The 25,926-nt window shown below is 39.8% G+C and overlaps 1 protein-coding gene and 1 long non-coding RNA gene across 8 annotated transcripts in view; one reads left to right on the plus strand and one right to left on the minus strand.

The window, feature by feature from the left end:
• SLC24A5 (solute carrier family 24 member 5) overlaps positions 1-25,926 on the minus strand; it is a 51,335-nt gene that overhangs the window by 12,204 nt on the left and 13,205 nt on the right. For 3 of the 6 annotated variants that reach the window (XR_014811985.1, XR_014811987.1, XR_014811986.1), the window contains exon 5: positions 23,561-25,317. Coding sequence is in view for 3 of the 6 variants with exons in the window: in XM_003121523.5 (XP_003121571.1) it covers positions 8,460-8,639; positions 9,365-9,485 (301 nt within the window). In the remaining 3 variants the exon portion in view is untranslated. Of the gene's footprint in view, positions 1-8,459; positions 8,640-9,364; positions 9,486-14,408; positions 14,513-20,635; positions 20,889-23,560; positions 25,318-25,926 lie in introns of those variants that run through there. The other 3 variants (XM_084971130.1, XM_084971125.1, XM_003121523.5) reach the window with 3 other exon arrangements.
• Positions 2-25,078, plus strand: LOC102162952 (uncharacterized). 2 transcript variants are annotated; one of them, XR_014812005.1, is made up of 4 exons: positions 2-130; positions 2,820-2,915; positions 9,025-9,278; positions 24,136-25,078. It is a non-coding gene; the product is annotated as an uncharacterized LOC102162952 (long non-coding RNA). The 2 variants fall into 2 exon arrangements; XR_014812002.1 differs by lacking the exon at positions 2-130 and having other exon boundaries at positions 2,780-2,915.

A 25,926-nucleotide genomic window follows, 5' to 3' on the forward strand; every position in this document is an offset into this window, starting at 1 on the left:
CTGTGATATAGTTTATTATTAAAGATAAATTGTTCTGGTTCCCCCCCCCCCCGAGATATTACTTTTCTTCCTCTCTACTATTCTAAAGGAATAATCTCATTTCCTTCAGGATATCATCAAAATGTTCAAGGTGAGTTTTCTTTATAGGTTTAGATATTATTGTTTATATAAATGCAACTTTGTATTAATGAACTGATTACTAAAACTCATCAGACTCTTTCTTAGGCATGTTCTCTTCCATGATACTATGTTGGAAAGTTTACAACAATTTTTGAGAATCCTCTTTCAGAAATATAATATAGTAAAAAAAGGTATTAAACTAAAATGGAGACCTGAATTCTGGCCTGGCTGGTACCCCAATGTGAGACTTAAGATAAGTCATTCAGACAAAACTTTTATTCTGCCATCTGTAAAATGGAGGGTTGGACTATACAATCTTTAAGGTATCTTCTATCAATTCTTACTCAAAATGTAAAATATGAATTCTGTGCCTTAGGACTCTGCTACTTCTTAGTGTTAAGTAACTTCCTTTTATAATTAAAAAAAAAGCCTATATTGTTGAGAATTTAGAAGATGGAGGAGAAAATAGAGGGTGAGGATCATTTATACTTTTACCATTATATTTTTACCACTGCTACTGTTCTTATGTATCTCTAGTTCCTTTCACAGTACACATTTAATAGAGTTAACAACAATAGGCTATATGCAATTTTGTGTCTTCTGGCATAATTTTATAAAGTCCTCAGTGATAGCAAATTTTCATGCATGTGAATGGATTTGAGTTTTGAAAGCAATTAAAAGTCTTTCAGACCCAACTCTAGTAACCAGGATGGGGAGTCATGCTCAGTAATTCTATTTAGTATCCAAAGTGAAGGGTGACAGCAAACAATGTCTTTTATGATTTGCAAAATTGATTCTGACATTAATTTCAAATATATTTCTGGAAATATTTTAGGTAAAGTCAGCATCATTGGAATAAATGGTTAGCCTCTCAGTGCACTATTGCATGTATGTGCTCTGTGATGCTTTTTACAGTAAATAAAAACATTTTGAATGCTTTATAGTTATCATCTCATATTTTGTCTGAGATATAATGGAATAAATTTGGAAACCCTGTATAAAGAGTTGAAAGGCCTGATTCCACTGAAAAAGGAGGACTCCCCCATGTCCTAATCTAACAGCTATAATATTAATTTCCACCTGCCTTAAGCCTATCATATAAAGCATACTCAAGGAATTTTATCTCCAAACCTCCTGTTTCTTGAGATTTGGTCTCCATAACTTCCCTAAGATCACATAGTAGTAGTTGCAGAGATGAGATGGGCACCTAGATCTATTCGTGTTTAAAAATCTGCTCTTTTAGTTATTCACGTAAGTAAAGTGAAGAGATTAATACATAGCTTTATTATGATTAACTTCATTGCCTGTTCCTGCATTAGCGTTGGGGTAATATTCAGACCACTTGGCTCTTACGTAGCTCCATACACCTGAGTTAGATTTAGATGCAATCCGAAGGGACCACAATATATTTATATGTTTATTTCTTCAACTTAGTTTACATAGAAAGAAAAGGAAAACAGAGAAGATGAAAATGCTCTTAAGGGGAGGATGAGTGCCTCTGCGGCAGGGAAGAAGCACTATTCTTAGACTCTTTGATCTTTGGGAAGGCTTTGCCTCTGTAAATTTCATAAGGATTAAGAATGGAACAATCCCCTGAAACTGTTGGCTATCCAAATGCCAGACCTACAGAATTATCCAACTCCCTTCCAATGTTATCAATTTAGAAGCAATTCTACCTGGAATTAAAACTTGCATTTCTTCTTATTGTCTATTTCTGAAATAGAAAGTAGAACATGGGCCAATATTAGTTCAGTGCAGAGTGAATAATAATACTTTTTAAATTAAAAAGTAAATATTTTAAGTATGTTTCCCCAAACCTTATTAAGATCATTTTCACTTAAGACATGTTATATACCTCAAAGGATCAGCATGATGGAGGGATTAGACTTTTGGACTGAAGAGCCTATTAGTGTAACATTTAAAAAGAAAAGTTTCATAACTGGTTCATTATGGCCTTTGGGTTATATCAAGTGACCATTCACTAGGGGCTCTCAGTTTTCTGTGTAGTTAGCTTGGAAAAAGTTAAAGAAGGCTGCCTTAGACAGTAGTTTAAACTCTAGGAGATCCCCATTACATATCAAAATGATATATAAAAAGGATTTGTTTTGGCTTCTCACTGAGCTTTTGTGTTTCTAAAAATGAACCTGCTTATAAAGATGAGAGGTAGTAGTCCTACACTTTGGGCTGTAAGTTAATATGGTTTATATTTAAAATTTGCATATTAATTTATATTTAAATTAAGTGTTCTCTAAATATATCACTTTTTAAACAATGAAGGATTGTTAAAGATGAAATAAAATGGTATGGATTTTAATGTAAAAAAAATGAAAGGAACTCTAAACAGAATATTACAGAGATATTTAAGGTATAATTTAAAGTTGTTACTGCATGGATTATTAGATCAAATAAAAGAATGGGTTTCATAAATTTGGTTCCTGCCTTGTGAGGTAGTACTTCTTTTATTTGCTTTAAACTTGATTTTCAAGTTCTAGCAGATGCACACTAGATCTAGCATTTGCCCCAAATATATCCATACTGATTTTGATCATTCACCTTCTCTACTTTCATCTTCCCTAAATAAGGGATTCTAATCTTTGCAATCTGTTTCTATATAATAGCAAACATGTAGTAATGTTTACTGTGTGCTCCGTCCTTGTGTAAGCAGTTCACTTGTATTTCCTCTTGTACTTGGCACACAGCTTTACAAACTGAGAACTCTGATTACCCTCGTTGCACAGTGGAGCTGGCTGGAGCAGAGAGTTCAGCACTTTGTGTGAGATCAGAGCTGGTAAATGGTGAGTAATTTGAACCTAGACTGTACCTGGCTCCAGAGTGGACACTTTCAAACATCTTACTATAGTAGTATGACACAAAGCATATAACAGCATTCTTGCCCTTCAGCACCTCCAGGGATTCTCAACATTGTCATAGACCATTCAGCATGCATATCATAGAGAAGAAGGAAGTGGAAAAAGCCCCAAGCAAACAGTACCAGATATGACTGCAAGGTAATGAGTCACAAACCAGGCCTGAGAGTATTAGACAGTTTCCTAAGTCAGACTTATATGACTGGCCAGAGACTGCAGAGGTTCCCTTTTCTTCATTGTCAGTATTTGGAATCCTCTGTCTGTTTGTCTCTCTCACACACACCCCTCAGAGTATCCACCAAATACAGATCTAGAGTAGCACAATTGGTGGGATTGAGGGAGCTCCCCTTAGGATTATTCTTTGCCCCATTACCTGTAGTTCCTTTGGCTCTAACTTGGTTTCCGATACTATTCGCCCTCTTAGGACATCTTTTAACCTTTCCCTCTAAAGCCCTGTCCTGTTTCCCACCACAGAAACCAGATCTTATTTCTGAAGGTGAAATGACCTGGGCAACTAGAGTGTGATTTTTATTTCCTCTATAATGTGGATTAATTTCACATCAGCCCTCCGTGTTCAAAGAATCATCACCAACCTCTTTTCCTTTAGAACCTAAATGGATAAAAGAGAAGATAGGATTAGATCAAGGAGGTGTAGCAACAGCACCTTGTCCTATTACGTTGTGCAGCTTTTATGAAAAATCCTTGCTGGAAGCCTCAAGTGGTGGTAGTTCTAGAGGAAATTGCTAGGCCAACATATATAGCTATAGACAGAGAAAGAGCACTTGCTTGCTTGAGCTGGGCCTGGCCAGGGTATCAGCGAGAGGCTCTGCCCTCCACCACCTCCAACTTACCCCCCTACACGGAGACTCCAGTTCTGAGCCTCTTCGAGTCTTCATCTTGCTGAAGAGCCTTGTGCTAACCAAATGAGCCAGTGCTAGTGATTTGAGGAGAGGGTCATGGGGTGATGGGGCTGGGGTGGGCCAGGGGCCTGCCAATTCAACCACAGGTATCCTAGGTGGGGACATAGAACATGTACTCCACAGAAAGTCCTTATGTCATGCTCCAAGTGCATACATGATAGATGGCCCAATAGTACTATACTATGATTTCATGTACATCACAGATAAAATGTTTAGCTCTCAGAGTCTAATTATTGCAGGTAACTGTTTATAACATTAATTTCCAACCCCAATACGTTGCTAAAATTCTTAACTGATTTTTTAAGTGACTCGGTGGATTCTCATTCTTTTGTAGTATATTTCCTCTGTACTTACAATAAGTATTTGATGTGTTTTTTTGGTCAAAATTTTCAGTGCCCTTGGTAGGGAAACACCTTTTAAGAACAAGTCTACTGAAACAACCATAGTATGGTGGCTAATCTCAAAACAAGGATATGTAAAATTACATCATATAGCAATTGAAAACATTCTTGGGTTTCGGCATATGAGAGACCAGAGCACTGCTGTGTAGTCTTGAGAAATTATATACTCTTTCAGCCTCAGGTTTTTCATCGGTAAAACCAATCTGATAGTCCCTACTTTGTAGAATTTTTATGACTAAATAGAATTATATATGTATTTAATTTAGAACCATGCTTGGTCTTCTATAATTGTTTTATGATAAATAACTAAAATTAGTATACAACAACATTCCAGTACATTGTAGAATGCTCAGTAAATTGTTTTGAGGCTTATATTAATACTTATCAGTTGGGTGGGGCTATTATAACTCAATACACAAGAAAGAACTAGGGGGAAATGTAAAGCATTTGCAGACTTTCTGAAGCTAGTTTCTGTGGATATAAACAAATTCCAGGGAAATTTTTTTTAAAATTGCTTATGTCCTAATTTGTACAAGACCATGCTAAGACCTTGAGAAGAGAAATGACAGAATTAATTTATAGGCATTTAAAAATGAATCGAGCTAGCACTATTTCAATCTTTTTGTTGCTGGTATTTTCAGTGTTTAAGACCAGGGTCAGTTCTTATCTACTGAAGATTTGGCAGTGGCACAGGCATCCATCAGTCATACATCCATTATAGCTACGTGTTATATTCAGACCAAAGAGCAATTCATTTGAGAAATGCATGTTTGCTCCTGAAGTTCCAAAGTAATTCCACAAGTGGCATGGTGGAAGTCATTATTACAGATATTCTATGAAGTCACTTAATGAATATTATTTTGAAGTAGCAATCTAAATTTTAATGCAGTAGTTTCTACTATAGAGCTAGGAAAGTTATTTATTTATTTATTTATTCACCACTTCCAAGACAGGTTTTTATTTTTTAAAATTTCTTCATGGATTTATTCTTTCAGTCAAGTCCTTGTTAGAAGTGTAAAAGAAAAAAAAAAGGGATTTTTTAAAAAAATTTTCCAAAAAGAGAAAGATTCTAGGTGGGGATATAGTACTGTGAATTTAAATTTTTTTAGTTTTATATAAATGAAATGATTAGTTTTTCTGATGAAAATATGGTACTGGCACAAACATGAACAAATAGATCATTATAAAAGATTTGAAAATAGAAAATGGATCAATTTTTAGAAAAAATAGCATTTTATCCTATAACAAAACAAATTCTTAGTGGAAAAAATAAAAATATTAAACATAAAATTTAAAATGTAAGAAAAAAAACTTTAAGTGGAATAAAAGATAACAATTTTCATGACCTAGAGATAAAAAAATATTTCTAGGTATAAAACCAAAAGGAAAATCCTAAAGGAAAATATTTACAAATTTACCTAAAAATATGTGCATTCGAACATGATAAACATATAAAGTATAAAACCAACAAACCATAAAAACAAAGCATATGATGTAAAATTGTATTAGAAAGAGTTAATATCACTATATTTAAAATCTTAGAAATCAATATTTAAAGGACAAATACTCCCCCATTAGAACATGGACCAAAAAACACACAAGCAAAACCACAAATTTCAATTCACATGTAAAATGTTCAACTTCTCAAATAATAAGATAAATACAAATTTTATAAAATAATCTTCCATTTTAAAGCATTTAACGAAGACATTTAAATGATAATTATTCGTGGTTTTCTGGTTTTTTTTTTTGTTTTTGTTTTTTTTTTTTTTGTCTTTTCTAGGACCTCACTCACAGCATACGGAAGTTCCCAGGATAGGGGTCCAGTCGGAGCTATAGCCACCGGCCTACACCACAGCCACAGCAATGCCGGATCCTTTACCCACTGAGTGAGGCAAGATATTGAACCTGCAACCTTGTGGTTTCTAGTCAGATTCGTTAACCACTGAGGCATGATGCGAACTCCTGTGGTTTTCTGGAGTGGAAGCTACCACACACTGTGCAGATTTACTTTGGTATATACCCTTTGTGAAATGCTTTTGGCAATGTATAAGATAAAGCTTAGAAATACACATAGCTGTGCATTTTTATCAGGAAATGATCAGAGAAGTTTGCAGAGATTTGATACGAGCATGAGCATAACATTATTTAGAATAAAAAATTAATATATCAAATGTCTAATGAGATTAATAATTTTCAAAATAGTGATAAATTTCTACTGGGTGCTTATTATGTATAAAGATCAATGTTAGGTGCTCAAATCACTTACAGAATCAGGAACTATTGTGCTACTCTTCAACATCACTTTTTTTTTTGTTGTTCAGGCAAATTGTATTTTAATTTATATTTCAAAACCTATCAGTTTTAACCTATTAGCATGACAAAGCAAGACAAAATACCTTGAGCCAGGAATGTCCTTAAACAGAATACCCAAAATGTATGTTCATTTATAAATGAATGTTATGTATGAATGAATGAATGTGAAAGGCATCATAACATTTAATATTCAGCAAATTTTTCAGCTGAAAATATATCTTAAAACACATAAGATACATACATCTATCATATGTTATAAATGAAACATCATATTTTTGAAGAGTATTCAATACTTATGAGGAAATGTGCACAATGAAACATTATATTAGGAAAAGGAAAAGGCCTCAAACTGAGTGTAATATAGCAAGATCCAAAAGACCAAAAGGAAATACACCAAATGATACTGTGGGGATCTCTGGGTGATAGAAATGTGGGGGAACTTATAGAGGTTTTTTTTTTTTCTTCTATTTTTCTTGCATTTTATCAATCTAGGTAAAAATATTATGTTAAAGTAATTTAGTTTCTATTAAAAATACCAATGTCTGTGTCAAATGCAGTATCAATGTTAAAATACAAGTTAAATAATAATAATACACTCACACTGACCTGTTTTCTGTAATTTTTTTTTGGTTCAAGAATTATGTTAAGTGCCTCTGCTATTGCCAGATCCTGTTTTAAGGCCTAGGGAATGGCTACACTGTGTTGAACAAAAGTGCCTTCCTTATGTTCCTTATGTTTCAGCAGGGGTGGGGGATGAAAGTTTACATTCATGCTCTTTTCCTCTGTGAAGAAATGCTAGCAGTGGGTATGTGGCGGGGGGCGGGCAGCGGTTTGGGGGTGTAGAGGAGGATGCTATTTCTGCAATCCTGGGAGTATAGAGTAGGAAATCTAACCCTTAAATTTGACCTTCTCTGAAGTGAGCATGTTCAATGAGTTAAACTAAACAAGCAAGACTGGACATGCCGATACTTGAGCTTATTTGGCATGAAACATCACTGATGTCCTGATTTCGGGGACCAGTGCACCAATGTAAGGTCTATTCTCAGAATTCTGGGTGATATACGTGACTAAAGGGACAGTGATGAGCTTGGTAGATTTTATTTTCTGAAACCAGTACCTGAGCTTAATTTTTAATTACCTGATTCCTGTCTGAGATCACTTTCCCTGTGATGCAGGACTTATTTACTTATTGGTTCACAAACATGAATTAATTTCTTTACTGGTCAGAGGCTGGGAGAGGAAGGGCGAAGAGAGTAGTCCTTAAAGTTATTTATCGCCTACCTTTTTGAAAAAAATTACAGAGGTTTTAGAGTAGAAGCGAAAAAAGTTTTTTGAAGTATTTGATGGCAGGTATTAGGAGTCCAGAGTATTAGAAGGATATGACAAGTGTATATATGTGAAACTTGGAGCAGTTTACTAACAAACAGCTAAGCAGTTCGGTAGACAAACTGAAAGCTTCTGGAGATAGGCAGGCAGTAAAATGATAGTTGCTTTGAACTCATTTTTAAAGATGCTCTGCTGCACATTAGGTACCAAGAAAAACCACACTCAGGCCAGTCCTTAAGATACAGGACCCCGCAACACCGAGGTCCGTGTTCCACATCTGGTTAGGATAGACAGGATTGTTACTCAGCCACTTCAAAGACAACTATATATGTGTGTGGCATATATATATATATATATATATATATATATATATATATGGGGGTTTCCAGCTAGTTACAACTATATATATATGTGGGGGTTTCCAACTACTTACATCTATATATATATATGTGGGGGTTTCCAACTACTTACAACTATATATATATATGTGGGGATTTCCAGGTACTTACATTCACTGATGATTTCCAAGGAGGGTAGGAAGTACTCATCACAGACAATAGACAAGGCCATGAGCATGTAGAGGATAATGAGGAGGTAGATTACGATGCCTCCATCTGCACTCTCCTGTTTTGTGAAAAACCCTTCAGGAAACTCCGATGATGGAGAGATAACACATTGGGTGCTATTTCCTGGTAAGGAAAAGGAGGTGAAAATTGGAAGGATGTTAGAATCGCACATTCCAAGCCCGCAAACAGAAATTCCTTAAGAAAACTAATTGCGGGGTTTCTGGGTGGAATTTTAAGAACTCTGGTGAAAATGTGTAAAGCATTTTTGAACATGCTGTTATAATTGTGGATCCTTAAAAAAATTAGTTTTGGGGACCCGAAAGAGGTGCTTTAGTGAAATAAAATAATGATATCAGGAGAATTAAAAAGAGGAAATCATGAAATCAGTCTTCCTTATCTAATTCATTTCTAGAAAGGAATTCTGAACCCCTTTTCATCCTCAATGAGAAATCACATCTCTAAAGATAAGTATTTCTAACATCGGCACAATTTCATTTTCCCATTTCAGAGCCCAAGTTGTCTGCAGAGCCCAAACCCCACAGAGAATCATCCACTGTTGCAGAGAGAATTTCTAAGATGAAAGAAGATTTCTTTTTTTCATGATGAAGTCTCCAACAGTTAAAACTGGGGCTTCTCCTGCTTCATGATGTCCATGAATTATTTTGGAGCTATCTTGGAGAACTCATTCAAAGGATCAAAAGTGTTTGATATCTTATCAGGTGCCGAAAATCAGAGCAAATACTGCAGGAAGCGTAAGCAAAAGTGAGTCCAATGAAAATTTCCCTCTTTGTTGGTTCATCCAAATGTGTCTGAAGCAGGAGGGGTAGCTGACTCTGGTGTCCACCTACCTGTAGCCCTTGGGTGACGCTGGGGCAGAGAGACCCCTGGGGGAGGCAGGTGTGCAGTAGCCCAGAGGATGGCGAGGAGCAGGGCCCTTCTTGCCCACCACAGACCCCCTTTGGTCTGCATTTCTGCAGCGCTTTTGCTGCTGCATGCAGCCTTGGGAAGGGAAAAAAGGGAGGATTAAGCTGGATCATGTGAGGGGTCTGCTTCCTGCCCAGTGCCCTGCCCAGGGCACGTCTCAGCAAGGCCTGCGTAGGGGGGAGGGTGATTGGAAGCCAAGCCTCTCTGAGCAGGAGCCTGAAGGCCCAGATAGGCTGGAGGAGGTAAGGACGAGAGCAAACAGTCCCGAGGCCTATAGTCCCTGATGACAGATCCAGGCAACTTGCCCTTTGCCAGTGGTTTTATTTCATGTCTTCATACTGGCTCTGCTTTTGACTTTCTCTAGATTTGTAAGGACCTGAGTTTGCATCTACTTTCATTTCTCTATCTCCAGCCTTTGTTTCTAGAAGTTGTTGGAACTGGTGTATATGCATTCTTTGGCTGGGTTGGTACCTCCCCCCCCCCTTTTTTTTGTCTTTTTGCCATTTCTTGAGCTGCTTCCACGGCATATGGAGGTTCCCAGGCTAGGGATCGAATCGGAGCTGTAGCTGCCAGCCTACGCCAGAGCCACAGCAACGCGAGATCCAAGCTGCGTCTGCAACCTACACCACAGCTCACGGCAACGCCTGATCATCAACCCACTGAGCAACCCTCATGGTTCCTAGTCAGATTCGTTAACCACTGTGCCACGACGGGAACTCCTGGTACCCTTTTATATTTCTGTTTTGGCCTTTCATCTTCTCTTCAGTTAGAGCTAGAGGCGGGAAGGTCACTTAGGAGGCTCCTGCAATAGTCTGGTGGATAAATGATGATGGCTTAGCCAGAACAATGGCAATAGGGATGGAGAGAAGTGGACAGCTGCAAGAACTAGTAAGAGACATAGTGGAGGGGAGGCTATTTGATTACTGATTAGCTGTGCCCTCTGCCAGAAGTTCTAACATACAAATCTGACAAGCCAGGGGGTGCTCAAATATAAATTACTATCTTCTGTACCCTAGCATTTACTGGGCTTGCCAAGATGTTAAGAATTCAGCCAGTGGAGTAACATGTGGCTAATAGCACAGGTTCTGGAGCCATACCACTGGTTGAGTCAAAACATTGCTACCTACTAGCTATGTGACCTTGGCCGTGTTATTTAACCTCTCTGCTCCTCTGTTCTACTTTCTGTAAAATGGGTATCTTTTAGTACCCTTTATTTAGGTTGTATGAGGATTACATACATCAATGCATATAATCTGCTTAGGACAGCCTCTGCAGCATGGTCAATGTTATCTATCTATCCAATACCTGTCATCTTTATTATTATTATTATCATTAATATAATGCTTTTGATTAATATAGAAGCTTCTTGGCCATAAAGGATTTTTTTTTTTTTTTTGCGTTTAGTTTTGCAACTCTCATGGCTCCTTTGCTTTTGTAGAAAAAGCATGAAAATTGATGTGCTTGCTAAGTTTTAAATTTAGAAACTGGGTTTTTCTGGTGGAAAGGAGTAAGTTGCTTCCGCATGTTTGTGAACTTGAACTGGTAAAAATTCTCAAACATCCTTTTGTTTTGCTGGGAATTGTTACCCATTATAAAACCTCTCTGAAACCATCATTTCTAGGAACTGACTGTCTAGATGTGTATGTGGTTGTGACGCTGGAATGATGAGTCACTGAAGTGTCGCCCAGTAACAGAGCAGATTCTTAGCAGGCAGAGTGCTGGCTGCCAACACCTGCAGGAGATGGCGCCCTGGACTGTCTCATTGCTAGTAGTGGCTAAGCTCAGGAGAAGAGACTACTTAGCTTTGTGTGAATGGAAGTGTCTCATGAGCCTTTCTTCTCCAAAATGCAATAGTTCAACCAATTAACAAAACTAAACATTATAAACAAACAAAATAACTGAAAAACTCAAATCCTCAGTGAATATTTACAATGTATGTTGCTAATACAGGAAATAGAGCAAATATCTGAAGCTACAAGTCAGTTACAAGGGAACAGTTACAAAGGAACTTTGCACATAGTTAAGTACTTAATGAACATTTGTTGACTGATGACATTGTAGTGATTCTTGAAAACACATTCCCAGAACACACATGTACTTGTTTTGGACAAATTATCCAGTAAAACAAGGATGTACCAAGAAGAGGGAATTTAGGAGGCTAATTAGATTAGCTTTATACATTTATTCTTCATTTTGCAAATGGGTCTTAAAAAGCTTTTTATTGTAAAATAAAGCACAGATAAAAAGCTACATAAAAGAAATGAATAATTTCTTGTTATATCATTACTGTTGCTATTTTATTTTATAAGGTGAACTCCTTTGTAAACACCCCAGGTCAAGAAATAGAACTTGCCCCCCCCACCCCCGCAGGCATCCTTTCACATGCTGCAAACTCAGTTTATCCTTTTCTCTGAAAGTAACCAGACTCCTGACTTCCGTAGTGGTCGCTTCCGTGTGGGTGTATTTTTAATAGTCTATCACCCATCCTTAATTGGGTACATCTCTAGAACACTATAGCATAGACTTAAAAAAAGTCTCTTTAGTCTCTTTTAGTCTATAGAGACTAAAGACTAAAGAAGACTTCCTCTTCTTTTCCTTATAATTTATCTGTTGAAAAAACCCAGGGCATTTGATCTGTAGTTTCCCACAGTCCTGATTTTGTTGACTGTGTCCTATGGTAACTCAGTATGTTCCGCCATCTTCTGTATTTTTGTTAATCGACAGCTGGATGCAGAGGCTTGATCAGAGTCAGTTCTGTCCCTTTGGCAAGACTACTTGTGCTTGCTCAGAATCTGCCCTGCTACTGGGCTATACTTTGGCACCATTAAGGTGTTGGTGAGGTCTTTCCTCAGAAAGCACATGAGGTCTCCTTGCCTCTCTTTTAGGGATGTTAGCAGCTATTCATGCTTGTTACCTAAATAAATTTGTTTTTTAGAGCTTGCAGAAGAATGACATCTATAAATTCTAAATTTATTACTTGGAAAATATATATATATTTGTCGTTTGTCTTTTGAGGGCCGCACATGGAGGTTCCCAGGCTAGGAGTCTGATCGGAGCTACAGCTTCTGGCCTATGCCAGAGCCACAGAAACACCAGATCTGAGCCGCGTCTGTGACCTCCAACACAGCTCATGGCAACAACAGATCCTTAACCCACTGAGCAAGGCCAGGGATCAGACCTGCAACCTCATGGCTCCTAGTTGGATTCATTTCCGCTGTGCCATGACAGGAACTCTGGAATATTTTACAATAAGATGATTTCTATCATCCACTTGGTGGATTCCCAGGAGTACTTAGTGTACATAGTAAAGACAATATACATGCTTGATTCTTTCTCTTTATTTGTCAGTTCTCATGATACTTGGTTCTCTGTTTTCCCCCCCAAATAATCAATTTGACTTAAATAAACATTATGAATCAATGTATTTAAATATATTTGATGGGTTCCCAACTAAGTATCAGAGCCAGGAAGCAGATAAAGGTCTATCTAATGCCTACGTGCAGGTAAGGTGAACCAACTCCTCCGAATATAAGTTCCATGAGGGCTAAACTGTGTCTAATTTCCTTCTGCACTTACAGTGTACAACGCAATCCTGGGCACGTGGTGGGCATCTCCTTAATATTGTTGAGGGAATCAATGAATGCAGAAAATAAGGACCTCCGCAATGACTTTTCCTTGACAACATCCACTGGACTTGATAAGAATACACAGCGTCTTTTATAAATTGACCCTTTTATTTGCTCCCATCCAAGCGCCATCTGCTCAGTTCTCCAAGCATTTGTCTGAAATGTCCCCTAACCAAGGGCCTCACTTAGCTCTCCAGCTCCACCTGCTGATACTTCAAACAGGCCCGGGCTTTCCAACTTCTGTTGGAGGGAATATGGGAAAATCTACAAAGAGGAGCCCTGTGAAATCAGGCATTTGAAAAGAGCTTTTTGACTTTCATGGAGGGAGAGCTAGGAATGTTGGCCAGCTCCTGCCTTTTATTATCTGTACCCCAAACCTGAAATGAAGGCTTCTGTAGGTTGCTCCAACTACCATGAAGATAGAGGAAGGGAAAGAAAGCAGATGGCTAAGATTGTTCCCAGCTTGTCATTATTATTCTTTTAATGTTTAACTTTTTGTTGAAATATATAACATACCTACAGAAGAGGGCACGTATTCTACCATTGCTTTTTGCTGGTTAAACATGCAGAGTCAGGCCTCGTGGGGAACCCTTAATAAGGTGAGTGATTGATAGTCAGTGTGTTCAGAACAACCTGAGAGGGCCAGGGTAGAAGTAGTGCTGACTCTTAAGTCATTGTTCCAGGGAGCCCTCAGTGTCTCAGTTGCTGCTGTCCCATGAGTGGCTCTGCCTCAGTCTGCTTTCCTAGGAGAGCAGCCTGGGAATCCCTGACAAGGAGCTTTCAGCTCAGCCCACTGAGCCGAGCTCCCGCATCTTTTTGTCTCTAGCAGTCACAGAAGTGGCTAACTGGGGCCATAGCCATGGCTGTGAATGAGCAGCAGTCTACTCAGTGGTTTACGTGTTCACAGGGTACCTGCCAACTTTCTCTCACCCTCATCCTTTGACCCAGCAAAACATTGGGTCAAGCACTGGCTCAGAGCATGACCTAACATCTCCAGTTTCCACCCAGTTCAGACTGGACTCATCCACTGCTCTGTGGGTCCAACTTGTTGAGAATTATTGAAAACATTTTCTATGCCTAGAGGGCTTTCACATTCCTCTCAAAATTTGTTCTTTTTCCCCATTACTGGAGGACATATCACAGTTCCTTGAATACTAAGGGGGAGTTCAAGTTTTGCAGATCAAATATTATTTAAAATAAAAACACATTTTGGAGTGATTATAATTTTACAATTAGCTAGATGGGTTAAGTCTCCTTCTATTTTTCTGAAAAACAAATGGAGATAGCACCACATGCTTTTAAGGCTAGGTGGTTAGAGTCCTAGAATATAAATATTTGTCACCTTTCCCATTGTACTGTCACTCCATGAGGGCACGTTTTATGATCCCAGAGCTTGGCGGAGTGTTCAGCTCTCAGTGAAATTGAATGCATTGGGCAGGCCATGAGCTGGGGAAGAAAAATGAATATATGAGGGATTTTCATTAGCTATATTTACCAAAAAAAATGGAATTTTGCAAAAATTTAGCCTGCATTTTTATGCTTGTTACCCCCCCCCCCTTAATTTATGCTAGCCTCACTCTCTGTCTTCATTCTCAGAGTTCAAATACAAGCCCTCCATAAGTGTTTCAGCACTTGGTGGTTTAACAAGTACCTTGGTCTGACTTCTTTATCCTCTCCAGCTCTGTTTTGCTGGGGTGTCCTGGTGGGGGGGGATAGCTGAGACAAGAAATGGGATGGGGCTAACTCAGACATGCTGGAGTGAGAGGATTTATTTTCTTCCCTTTAATATAATAAACCCTCTCAGAGTCTGAGTTAGCACCATCATTTTTTCTTAGTCTGCTTTGTGAAGGCTGCCATCCCTGAAGGGGGAGATGGATGCCTCCTTTAACTCTAAATAAGCAGGTGAAGGCAGCTACTTCATGGGCTTCTTCCAAATTTGCTGGGCTTAGAATTTCTCCCCTTGGCTTAGAACTCAAAAGCACTACAGCATGAAAGGACTGAACATGAGAGACCCTGGTCTTGAAGAGGGAAAGACAGTAAGTGCCTTGTAATTCTCTCCGTGCTGGAATAGGTCATCCACATCACTTCATGTCCATCCAAGACCTTCCTTAGCCAGTACAGGTGGAGGTGGTCATAGCTCTACTGCTGTCAGGGATGGGATGGGGCTAGAGAAGAGCAGGGGAGTTGACCAAGAAGGCTGACCTTTGTCATAGGAATAGCTTGGAACCCCAGGCCCACGTGGCCCAGGACTTTTGTTGGTGCTGTGACTGTGGTCACTCTTTATAAATCAATCTCCTGCTGGCAGGGTTGGCACAAGTCTCTGTGAAAAGGGCCCTTGCTTTCCAGACTGCTGGGCTACTCAGTCTGCTTGCTCTGACTTTGGCTGGATATTCCCAGAGGACTTGAACTATAATACCTTTTTATAGAACCTAAGAACACACCTATTTCACCTCTTACCTTTCTCTCCCTCTTTTTCTAGTTCTTCCCCAGACTGGAAGTTCCCTGCAGGGATGTGTATCTCCTGCATACCCCTGGAAGAAGGGCGTGTTGCCCCAGCAACCAGGGTGCCATCACAGATGGCCTCCAGCTTAGCCCCTTTGGGGACTGCCTGAGCTGCCGAGCTGTCTCATCCTAGATCACACCCTCCCCAGAGCAGCCCAAATCTATGTAAGGCAGGGATGCAGAAGCCCAGCCATTTAAGCCCCATGCAGATGACTCCACTGGGCAGTGCTCATTTGAGAACTCCTCACTGGTTGGAGCAAGGCTTCATTGGACCAGCCTTGAAGTTCAACTTATTTAACCTCCAAATTCTCCTTCCTCCTTTCCTCTCACAGGAGCTGAGCTCCAATAAACATGTAACACTCCAAATTCCATTTAAATGACAGCTTCAAAGAATCCTATCTATGACAGGCCCTAGCCTACCTGATAGCTTGGCAGAGTTTTATACTCAGAACTCCACACTTTGCTCTTGATCTGTGAACGTGAGTTTTAGATTTAAGAAAATACATTTTTCCTTCAACAAATCTTGGCTTTCAAAAATGTCGTATATGGGTATAAAAAATAAATTGAATTTGAAACTCAATGTTGACAATTCCTTTGTTCTAGGCTGTGTCCATCCTTTTCTTGAAGCAATGAATGCCACTGATTCCATGGGTAGGTTTCTGGCAAACTTCTAAAGGATGTATTGAATGCAACCCATTTTCCTTCCAACTTAATCTTAGCGAAAGATACCCCCCTGGTTGTTATCTTTGTTTCTTCTTCTCTCACCCTCTGCCACCCCTATCAATCCCTGGATCCAGATAACTCTTTCTCTTAAACATCTGTTGGGTCAGCACACTTCTCTCCATATCCATTGCTAGCATCATCTGTTGCCCAGGCTTCTATAGTAGCATCCTGGCAAGGATGTTCTCTCTCTTGCCACCCTAAGTTACACTGTCCTTCCAACACCTCTGTATTAAGCAGGCGGTTGAATATAGGTGTGCACAGCTCAGAGGTGCAGCTGGGCAGAAAAAGAGGAACCAGTAAGTGATTTCAGAAAGGAGGCCACTGAAGTAGGAGGAAAACCAAAGGAATGTGGTATTTCCAGAGCTGAAGAAGGGCAGTTTTCAAGGAGGACTGGTTAGAGGTGAAGGTGAAGTGCAGTACAGTCCATTATATTTGGCAACACAGAGATCATGGGTGACATTAACAGAGACATGTCAATGGAGTCCGGAGGGTAGAAGTAAAATTGGAATAAACCATGAGAAGGAAAAGAGCAGAGGGTCTGTTTGTTTCTACTGTATGTGAAAGAGAAATTGAGCAGCTGGAGGGGAATATCGGGTGAGGGATTTGGGGTTTTGTTTGTCTGTTTTTACCAGAAGACATTCTATAGCGTGTTTGTGCATTGATGGGGATAATCCAAAAAACGAGCACAAATTGAAAATGCAGCGAAGTGAAGGAAATCTTTGAGAAGGCGCAGAGGTCAGGGTTCTAGAGCTCCAGAGCGTAGATGGGCATTTGTTGGCAAAGCTCTGCTTACTCCCTTGAAACAAGAGAAATAGATACAGATTCACAGATTAGGTGGGGAGGAAGATATATAAATCCTTATCTGATGGTTTCTTTTCATCATAAAGAGGACTTAAAAATCACGTTTAGTTCATATTCAAAGAAACATTGAGAAGAGAAACTGTAGAAGGTGTGAAATAATCAGTACAAATTAGAAGAGTTAATTTACTAAGAAAACGCAAGAGGAGTATTGAGTGTTTTATTCAGATTTTTGATCATGAATTTAAAGTGAAATTGGTTAGGTTTATTTTGTGCGTGTGTTTATCCTTCACAAATACTCCAGTTTTAAAATATGGGAGTGGATAAACTGGATTCCGCCAGGCATGTTTTATTCCAAGCAAGTGTTGACAGAAAAGAGAGGTATAAAGGAGGAGGTGATTATAAATTATAGACTATGTGATCTCAATGAATAAGAAAATGAGGGGACTGATTGTGGGTAGTGAGAATGTGGCGGATGGTTTCGGGATATCAGTGAGGTGAAAGAATCACGGGGGTGACCTGGGCCTGGGGAGGGGCTGAGGGGTGGAGAGTGGGTCTTCACAAGCAGATTCGGCGGTGGTACTGATTACAGTAATAACCAGGTAGTACATGATAGTAAGACTACATCAGCTATAGTAAAGTGCAGGAAAAAGCAACCGGAGATGAGATGGCCAAGGAGCTGAAAATCCCAGGTTTGGCTGCCCTCTCCTTACACACATCTCAACATTTCATAGTTGTTGGTCTATCTTTCCAACAAGTAATGTTATTCTCTGAAGGATGGGACAACATTTGTCTTGTTATTGCTTTTTCCCTAATGCCCAGTGTGGTACCTGACCCATTAAATACCCATTCAGTATTTACTGAGTGAACGGTTAAGTCTATTCTTTAAAAAATTCTAGAAGTTATTCCTGAATTGAGAGTTACATCCTGGGACACTGCTGTCTCAACTCCTCATGGACCACTTTTTGTGAGTGGCCTTGTAGGTAATGACATTTACTGCTGCTGTGGATGCTGGAAGAAGTACTCCTATTTAACTCTCCATGGTATTTAATGTAGGGGGTTGCTGAGGAAGTAATTCACCCCCTTATGCAGTATTCCCTTTATTATAGGACTCACAAGGGAAATTTTCTAGGATTGCATTTCTAGGCAGTCCTGTGACTCTCATAAGTGAACTGACAATTTGTGAGTCTCATAAGCGAATATGTTTTCCTCTTTGCCTTACACATTGCAGCCAGATTTGTGGCTGAGGCTTAACTTTAGCCGTTATGCAGAAAAACATATCTTTTTCTTAGGAATTATTTTACCCTTTGCTTTATCTGATTATCTCTTCTTGATTTCTCATCTTGGTGATTTGTTCTCACATTTCTTTTTCTATTTTAGAATTTTTCTTGACTATTTAATGCTAAAGTATGTTTTCTCAAAGTTTAGCTAGATGAAATGTTCTCTTGACCACTTCAACTGGTGCAAGATTCTGGTGATCATGTGGAAAACAAGCCTGTTAGAAACTATAATAGTGAAGATTCTGATTAGGACCATGTATAAATAATACATGTTTCTGTGGATTCACTGACCTAATCTTTTTGAATTAAGCTTAGAATTTCTACAATACATAATACTCAGCATATCATCTATTTTGGACAATACCAGGTACAGAATTGTTTACAAAAAGTAAACTCTTTTATGAGCATTTATCAATTAAACCAAAGACTATTTGAGTACGTATGTATGTATGTATATATTTATTTATCTATTTTGCTTTTTAGTGCCGCACCCGTGACATATGGAGATTCCCATGCTAGGAGTCTAATCAGAGCTACAGGTGCCAGCCTACACCACAGCGACAGCAACATGAGATCCGAGCCGAGTCTGCGACCTACACTACAGCTCACGGCAACACCAGATCCTTAACCCACTGAACGAGGCCAGGGATCGAACCTGCAACCTCATGGTTCCTAGTTGGATTCGTTTCTGCTGTGCCACGACAGGAACTCCTATTTGAGTATTTATTAATTTAACTAAGAAATTTTATGAATTTTTGGGCATATATTTGCTTAATCAAGTAATTTAGGAGTGTAAAAAGAAATCATGTCTAAAGACTTTGGGAGCCATCTAAGAACTGCATAGGCAGCAGTAAAACAGAGATCAGGATGACAGATACGGACAAAGGCCACTGGGAGATGAGAAGAGTGAATGGGGATGAAAAGATGAGTGAAACTCTACAGGACTAACCACATGGGAACACTGATTCCAAAGGTCTACATGCTGTATAGAAAGTGAAAGGGAAAAATGGAGGGAACCTGTTACAGCTGTGAGCGTTGCAATACTCCATATTGGAGAGTCATTAAATACATTAAGTACATTAAATACAGTCCTGTGGGAAACTGTATTCCAGAACGCTAACTGACATCTAAGAGCTGCCGTCCTCAGAGAGAGCTGTGAAGCTGTAGGGCAGAGAATGAGTACATGTTGGCAAGGGGCCGAGACCAGACCACCATGTCTATTTAGCTGGGGATAGCTGTACACTTCCTTCTCTAAGGTTTGAACACTAGACTCTCTAAGTGTTGTGTATGAGAAGAATGAGACTGTTAACCGTGTTCACCATGACTTATATGAATAAGCAAATAAAATGCATTAAAAATTTATCAACAACTGTAAAAAATATTCCAGAATGATGCAAGTTAGGTGGGTACAGCTAGTTTTACGTATTTTTGTAAGATAGCTAAAATCCTTTTTAGAGGGAGAAGCTAAGTAATTCAATAAAGAACATGAAAAAAGGACTATATAAGGTCCTATTTTCACTATTAGATTTTTAAAAAAATGACTCTAGGAATGGAATGTTTATTATTAGTATTATTAGAACCACCGGTTATCATACACTGTGTACCTCTGATATGCTAATGAAATATGCTAAACATTTTTGTGCCTTATTCATTTAATCCCCATAGCAGTCTGACGATAGGTACAAGCACTGTTCCCACTCAGGCATTCAGCAAGTGTTTCCTGAGTTCCTAATATGTGCTGGCAACTTTTCTAGAGTGAGACAAAGACCTTGCTTTCTTGGAGCTCCCTACTAATGGAGATCAGTGAACAAAGGACCTAACAGAATATTGATACTAATACATGCCAGGAGGAATGTAAAGCTAGAACAGCGGATGGGGAGTGGCAGGAAGTACCATTTTAGACAGAGTCGTCTGGAAGGGATGACATTTGAGAAAAGACTTATAAACAGTGAGAGAGTGAAGTAAGTCTGATAGTTTTATAAAAGAGATAATGGAGTTCCCATTGTGGTGCAGCAGAAATGAATCTGACTAGTATCCATGAGGCCTGAGGTTTGATTCCTGGCCTCCCTCAGTGGGTTAAGGATCTGACATTGTCATGAGCTGTGGTGTAGGCCAAGGCATGGCTCGGATCCCACATTGCTGCAGCTGTGGCATAGGCCAGCAGCTGCAACTTCAATTCGCCCCCTAGCCTGGGAACTTTCATATGCCCTAAAAAGCAAAAAATAAATAAATAAAAGATAACAAAGATCAAAGAAAGAAAAGCAACCTGCCAAGTGTCACACAGAAAAGGGCTGAGCTGGAATTCAAGCCCAGGGTATCAAGCTCCGGAAACTTCACTTTTCAACCATTATACTTCGTGTTTCAAAGTTCTGGACTAATCTCACTGCAGGCCTTGAGGGCAGTTTTGAAGGTAGCCTTTCTGCTCCTAGAATTCCAGCTTCCCACACCAGGATTTGCTGCTCCCAAAGGCTCAGTGGCAGCCTGCTCCAGCCATGGCTGTGTGACAGGGCTGCAATTTCCTGGCAAAAGGAAAAGCAGACCTTTGATTAAAATCAATTTGAAAAACAGCTGGGTATCTGTTTTGCTGTGAGAAAATTAGTGGGAGGGGATTGTCTTCAGGAACCGCATGTAGGGTGTTAGCACTTCTGAAGCCCTACCTGATGCACCTGGAGAATGTTTACATGGCTTGAGGGAAAGTCACATTAGGCCTTGCCTGAGTCTGATGCGATGAAGTCGATAGTAGGGGAAACATGTTTCCCCCTTTAATCTCTCATTTCTATTCCCTGTCATGCTACAGGTGGCTGCTAAAAGGGCATGTAAAGACTCTGTCTCCTTTACACCTACCAGCCCACGTATGTTCAGCTAGAATTCCTGCAACATTCCCTTCTCCCCCTGGAGCCGTCAATGTGGATGGCAGATAGTCCCTGGTTGGCCCCTTGGCACTGTGTATGTGGGCTGGGTCCAAGCCCCTGCTTTCCTAGCCTAGGAGTTTCTACCTGTTCATCAGAAGGAAGGAAGAGGAGTTCCCGTCGTGGCTCAGCGGAAACAAATCTGGCTAGTATCCATGAGGACACAGGTTTGATTCCTGGCCTTGCTCAGTGGGTTAAGGATCCAGCGTTGCTGTAAGCTGTGGTGTAGGTCGCAGATGCAGCTGTGATCTGGCATTGCTGTGGCTGTGGTGTAAGATGGCAGCTGTACCTCCAATTCCACCCCTAGCCTGGGAACCTCCATATGCCACAGGTGCAGCCCTAAAAAAAAAAAAAGGAGGGAGGAGCATGCTCTTGAGAGGAGCATGGATCTAGGATAAATCCTAGAAGAAATCCTGGCCCCTGGGTGGGCAAAATAACTGTCTTCAAGTTGATGTAGATTTGGGGAGATCTCTGAAGTTTGTGGAGATGTCACAAATGGACTCAGAAGGATTATAACCTGTGCACTCATTTGCACATTTATCAAGTACTTAAAAAGCATCTTTAATATGCACATCACAGTTCTTAACTCAGGAAGCACAGAGAGCATGGGAGAGACAGACAAGAACATCAACACCTTCAGGGTTATTGGTGGCAGAAAAGAGGCAGAAACAGTGACATGGAAAAAACAGAAAGTGACCTTTGGGGACATCCAAAAAAGCTTCACAGAGACGGTGCTATTGGGGTGGTCCTTAAAGGGTGAGTAGAATTTGCCATGGGAGAAAGAAGAGAAGGGTAATATTCTAAGGATGGATAGGGTGTCCAAAGCCACAGAATTCAGGAGAGGCCAGTTCCCTCAGGAAAGAGCACGGGCAGGAAGATGCCTATGCAGGGAACTGGGGAGAGATGGCTAGAGAGGAAACAGAGCCCCATGAAAGGCCTCTCTTCCCATCCTGGGGGGCCTGTGCCTTTTACTCTCCATCTGAGGAATAGAACCATAGATTGTGGAACCAAAGGGACCTTAGAGAGTGTCTAGTTGATAAAGAATCTGAGACTCATGTGGTGACTTGGTTAAACTACGTATTTACAAAGAGAGTATGATTTAAGAGGTATTGCCAAATGAGACTCTCCTGAAGATTTTTGTTTTGATTGAGCACACACACACGCGCGCGCGCGCGCGCGCACACACACACACACACACACACACACACTGCTGATCATCATAAACATTTTGTTTCTTATATGTGTTTGTTTGCACATGATGGACATGTTTTAAGGGCTTCAGCTTCTTATGGCCATAAGAAGATGGGTCTGTCAAAGTGTTTACGGCAGAGCAAGAAGATTAATGTTTTGGACTCTCACCCACACCATGCAGGTGGGAGTATAAATTGGAACCGTTCTTCTCAAGGGCGGTTTGGCAATGTACCTCAAAACAACCTATGAAATCTGAACAGTGTTGACCTCAAATTCCTTTTTAAAGAATTTGTCCAAAGGGAATGACCAGAAGTGCATCTTGAGTATATTCATCTGTTGTAACATTGTTTATAGTGTCCAAAAAAATGTAGATAACCTACATTTTCTAATAAAATAATCATGGTACAATGGGGGTCCTCTGTCAGTATTAAAATCATTAAATAAAAGTCTGTTTATATGAAAGTATGTTCCTAAATGAAAAAATAGGTTATAGAATAATATGTACAATAACCCTAATCTTATAAAAATTAGATATATAGTCTACTTATGTGTATGTATGAAAAAAGTATGGAAAAATTTATACCAAGATGTTAATAGTGGTTATTACACTAGTGGGAGGATAATAGGCAATTCTTAATTTCTCTGATTGGCTTAGACATATAATTTCTAGGTTTATTTTGTTTATCAGTAAACAAGCATTACTTGATTACTTGTGTAATAAGAAGTTATATATCGTTGCCCCAAGTGTGTGCAGACTGGTGGTTTGCTTGTTTACCGCACTTATTTAAGATTCTTTAGTTGTTTCATCCAGGACTGTTTATCCAACAAATAGTGAAAATGAAAAAGTTTGGGGACAATATATTATGGTTGGAAAACTTCTGCCTTGTGTAGGCCTTGTCTGTGATGGGAAAGATAAGCTAGGTTTATCTCCACTCCTTTTTGGAAAGCGCAAATCTTTTGGTTAAGCATGGCTGGCCCACTTCCAGAATTTCCATTTCCTTAGTAACTGAGCGGTGTAGTAAATTGGATAAAAGCATCTGCTATTTTTCAAATCATCTATGCCGTGCAAAAGTCTCACCCAGACACCTGGATTCCCTTTCAAAAACTGTGTATTTTTATTCTGTGTATACAGGTGGAAATAATCTGAGGTTAAGCCAGTCCTTTTAGAGGGGGTTACTCACTTGGTTTTGTCCACTGATTTGAACTCTGGTGTTCAGGTATGCATCACCCAAATCTAGTGTCTGTTTCTAACACTCTTAGGATTCTGTACCTTGGGTTTTATGAAGATGGTAAATGTATTGTGGAGAATGAACGTAAATACCATTCACTGTTATTATGTATAGGCCTCAAGCTGCAAAAGAAAAATATGCCACAGATTCTGCCCTTTTCTCTTTTCCCTCTTCCACAAGGAACTTGGAGATAACCATTTACTCGTCTAGTGTTGGTCCAAACTGGTTTCTTTTCTGCCTGTCTCATGTTGCTTTTGTCAAAAAGTCTCCCATCTTCCCTGGGATGTATGTGTCTTGCTTATTATGCCTTTATTACAGAGTCTTTACTTATGGCAGAATAAAGGGTTGACATATTCATTGGTGTGAGTTTTTGATTTTTTCCTCCTTCTTCCCTTTTTCAGATGAGAAACAATGTTTTTCATATTTCCTTACCTTAGAAACTTGAAACTTGCAGAGAGGAGAAGCTGCTTGAGAGAAAAGCTCACCCAGCCTGTTTTAACATCTTGAGCTCATCCCAGAGATGGTATTGAGTGTTCTGGAGAAAAGGGATGCAGAGGGAGCCATCTTCAAGCACAAGGTGAGAGCAGGGAAATCTCACATATTAAGTTGGTCTAGAGGCAGGCCAAGCTGGAGAGCAGCAGGGACCCCTGCCTAGCAGAGCTCTGGGATGGGCAAGACTTTTGGGGTAAAGGTCACTGAAGCACCTGGGCAGGATGGGCGTGGGCTCTCTGCTTTGAGAAGTCAGACTTCAAGGGACTGTGTGGACAGGAATCTTGAAGATGTCAGAAGAAGTCAGAGAAATAAGGACTTGACCCTTTTCTTCAGGGTTCCTCGTCAATCTTCCAAACACTGTAGGGGAAAAAGGCTGGAATCAAGTCTGAGAGACCATGTATATCCAACCCTGAATGACATGTGCTTTGAGATATATGTAAACTGATGAGAAGAAAATACTGTTTTTGGCTCTGATGTCACTGGCTCTGAGTTCACCAGACATTTTTTTTTATAGGACTTTGTTTCCCTTCAATATTTCTCCAACATGCTGCCTCTGTTCATATAGATTTCTGAGTTTTGTGCCTCCAAGAAAAGATTGATTGGACTGCTGCATTCCTTTTGTGAGGATTAGGACTTTGGGGACCAGGAGCTGAATTCTTAAGGGCTGTGGTTATATTAATAGGTTTGCACCCCTATGTGTGAAAAAGTCACTTCCCAGTTGGGGCTAAGAATAGATCACCCACTTTTGTAGCTTCCTGAGGTTTCCTCTACCACATTATTGAACATCAGCTCTCCCCTTCTATAGCAGCTCCACCTGTAATTGCTTTTCTATGCTTAGAACAGGTAATCCATTTTTAGTTGCACTATTAAAAACAACACCATTGATTATTTCTTGGTTTGTGTCATGGTTTCTGAAGCTGTGATAATATAAAGTCACTGTAAGTCTGGATCTCTAATTGTTGTTGCTCATGCATCAAATGGGGCCATCAATTCAGGCTGGAGCAGTAATGATGACACAGCATGAAAATGAACAAGGATGACAAGCTGCGGATGAGAAATAAAGGCAGGAGCCTTGAGCTCAGATATCTGACAGCCCAGTGGAAAAGTTAGGGCTTAGTCACCAATACCTGTAACAAACGCATAAGGTTGGAATTAATAGGGGCCAGAATCAAGTTACAAGGCATGATGGCATTTAAAGAAGGGAGAGTTTATTCCTGGATGGAGTACTTACAGAATAGTCTTGAATGATGTGTAAGATTTATGTAGGCAGGAGGGAAAAGATAATTCATCTGTCTATTTTGGGTGAAATATTGCATCTAAAGCCTGTGGATTTGCTTCTTAAAATAATCCACAGGCTACCCAAGCCACCATATTTTTCCACCATATCTTAAGCCTGAGTTTGGGGTAGATTGGAACAAGGTAAAATCATGTTCCATTTCCCTTTAGGGGAGTTTTAATTCCACTTCCTTTTTCCTTTCCATTCCTTTGAGCTGAAGATTTTATGCTCAGGCATTCTCTAGAGATGAAGGATGACTGGGAGCAAGGGGAGGTTGGGACCCCCCTCACCTCATGGAGTGATACAGCACTGGTCCTCATTGAAGAGCAATGTCAGAGCAGAGCAGAGGAGGGGATAGAAAAGAGTCTGAATCTCCAGCTTGTTCAGCTATAAAGTATTGGAAACCAGACATGGGAAAGACCTGAGGCAGAATGAGGCAGTGAAATGTGGGGAACGGTGA

Source organism: Sus scrofa, chromosome 1 (assembly GCF_054392235.1).
Source record: "Sus scrofa isolate SSC_HxYL_T2T_F1_AM1 chromosome 1, Sscrofa_HxYL_maternal_Yorkshire_Landrace_v2.0, whole genome shotgun sequence".
NCBI lineage: Eukaryota > Metazoa > Chordata > Mammalia > Artiodactyla > Suidae > Sus > Sus scrofa.